This window comes from Apis dorsata, unplaced genomic scaffold (genome assembly GCF_000469605.1).
Source record: "Apis dorsata unplaced genomic scaffold, Apis dorsata 1.3 scaffold_1163, whole genome shotgun sequence".
Lineage (NCBI taxonomy): Eukaryota > Metazoa > Arthropoda > Insecta > Hymenoptera > Apidae > Apis > Apis dorsata.
In genome coordinates, this window is record NW_006264260.1 from 19,025 (window position 1) to 20,756 (window position 1,732).

The following is a 1,732-nucleotide window of genomic DNA, read 5'->3' on the forward strand; positions in this document are numbered from 1 at the left end:
AATAAAAAAAAACAAAAAATAACAAAAAAAAAAACAAATAATGCATTAAAAAATTTATTTTATAATTAAATCATTTGTATAATGAATTCCTTATTTTATAATAAATAGAAAAATGTTAAAAGCAATAAAATGAAATTTAATAATTATAATGATAATGTATAATTATATAAATACTTATAATTAAAATATTTTTCATATTTCTTTTCAAAAATATGAGTGAAATAAAATTCATTGATATTCATTGATATTCATTGATATAATAATCAATAAAATTATTTATGAACTTTAACAATGTATGTCTAGTAATCAATAATTTTTATTAAAATCATGACAAATGAAGTGTATTATTGTTACTTCATGGAGGATTAGCCATTTTTTTATATTCTCTTTTTATGTATAGTAAGCATTATATCTAAGATGTGTCTTGATGAAGCAATAGTTCATGAACAGATAACCTTATATTTATTGTATTATTACAGACATTTATAAAAATCAATAATTAATAAATACCTGAGCAGCAGAATATCCTTGAGCAGCAGCTCTAGCCCATAGAGCAAGTGCCCTAACCAATCCTTCTTCTTCTGATAGTATTGAAATCTCTCCTTTATCCAATATAAATGCAGCATTACTCTGTGCTACTTCATAACCCATCTCTGCAAGGAGAGCGTAATTGACAAAAGCTTCATTTATTCTACCCTCTCTATAATCTGTATGAGCAATCATTAATTGGTCACTCCATTTGCCTCTTTCAGCAACATTTTTCAGAAGTTCAACAGCAGCTGGACAACTACGCATCATGCCTGTACCAGTAGCATGCATTTGTGCCAAGTTATAGAATGCCAAAACATGACCAGATTGACTAGCCAAACTAAAATACTTGTTGGCTAATTTATAATCACGTCTTACTCCTGTGCCACCTATCAAACAATTGAACTATTAGAATAAATTTATTATATATTAATATCACATAACTATCAAAATATTATTTTAAATTCATTATTTTTCTTTTATTTGTATTTCACTTAGCTATTGTATTTCACTTCATCTATTCACTTAAAATTATTATAACTTATATATTATATATTCAAAATTATAATATAATAAAAAATATAATAAAAAATATTTTCTAAAATAAAAAATGCTCTAATAAAAGATGTTACTTTATATAATATATAATATATAATATAACAAAAAAATTAAAAAAACTAAAATTCTACAAACAAGATTTGTTTTAAAAAAAGTATATAGATTATATGTATATAATCTGGTTATAATTTGGTAAAATATTTATTTATTTTGACTTTCGATTTTCTAAGTATTTATGTTTATTATTATATATAATAATTCTATGATCTAAGGATAATTTATAATAAAATAGATTAAAACTTTGAATGGATAAAAAATATAATATAATAATATAATATAATAATAAAATAATAGCGAAAAATATAATGAAATATTTTAAATTATCATATCAATATAGATCTATATAAAATCACTATAATCTATATAATTTCCATATAATTCTTATTATCCATAAATTTTCTAGCATTGTAATTTTTTAGCAATATTAATATAAGTATTAATTATTATATTAAAATTTATATAATTAAAATATAATATTTTAATTATATTAATTATTATATTAAAATTTATATAATTAAAATATATTTTAATTATATAAATTTAATATTAATAATTATTTAATATTACATTATAATTAAATAATTAT

The 1,732-nt window shown here is 19.5% G+C and overlaps 1 protein-coding gene across 2 annotated transcripts in view; it reads right to left on the reverse strand.

The window, feature by feature from the left end:
- Window positions 1-1,732, reverse strand: part of LOC102681658 (protein sel-1 homolog 1) — a 10,109-nt gene that overhangs the window by 1,064 nt on the left and 7,313 nt on the right. For both annotated transcript variants that reach the window (XM_006624849.1, XM_031514740.1), the window contains exon 6: window positions 511-917. In XM_006624849.1, coding sequence (XP_006624912.1) covers window positions 511-917 — 407 coding nt within the window. The remainder of the gene's footprint in view (window positions 1-510; window positions 918-1,732) is intronic.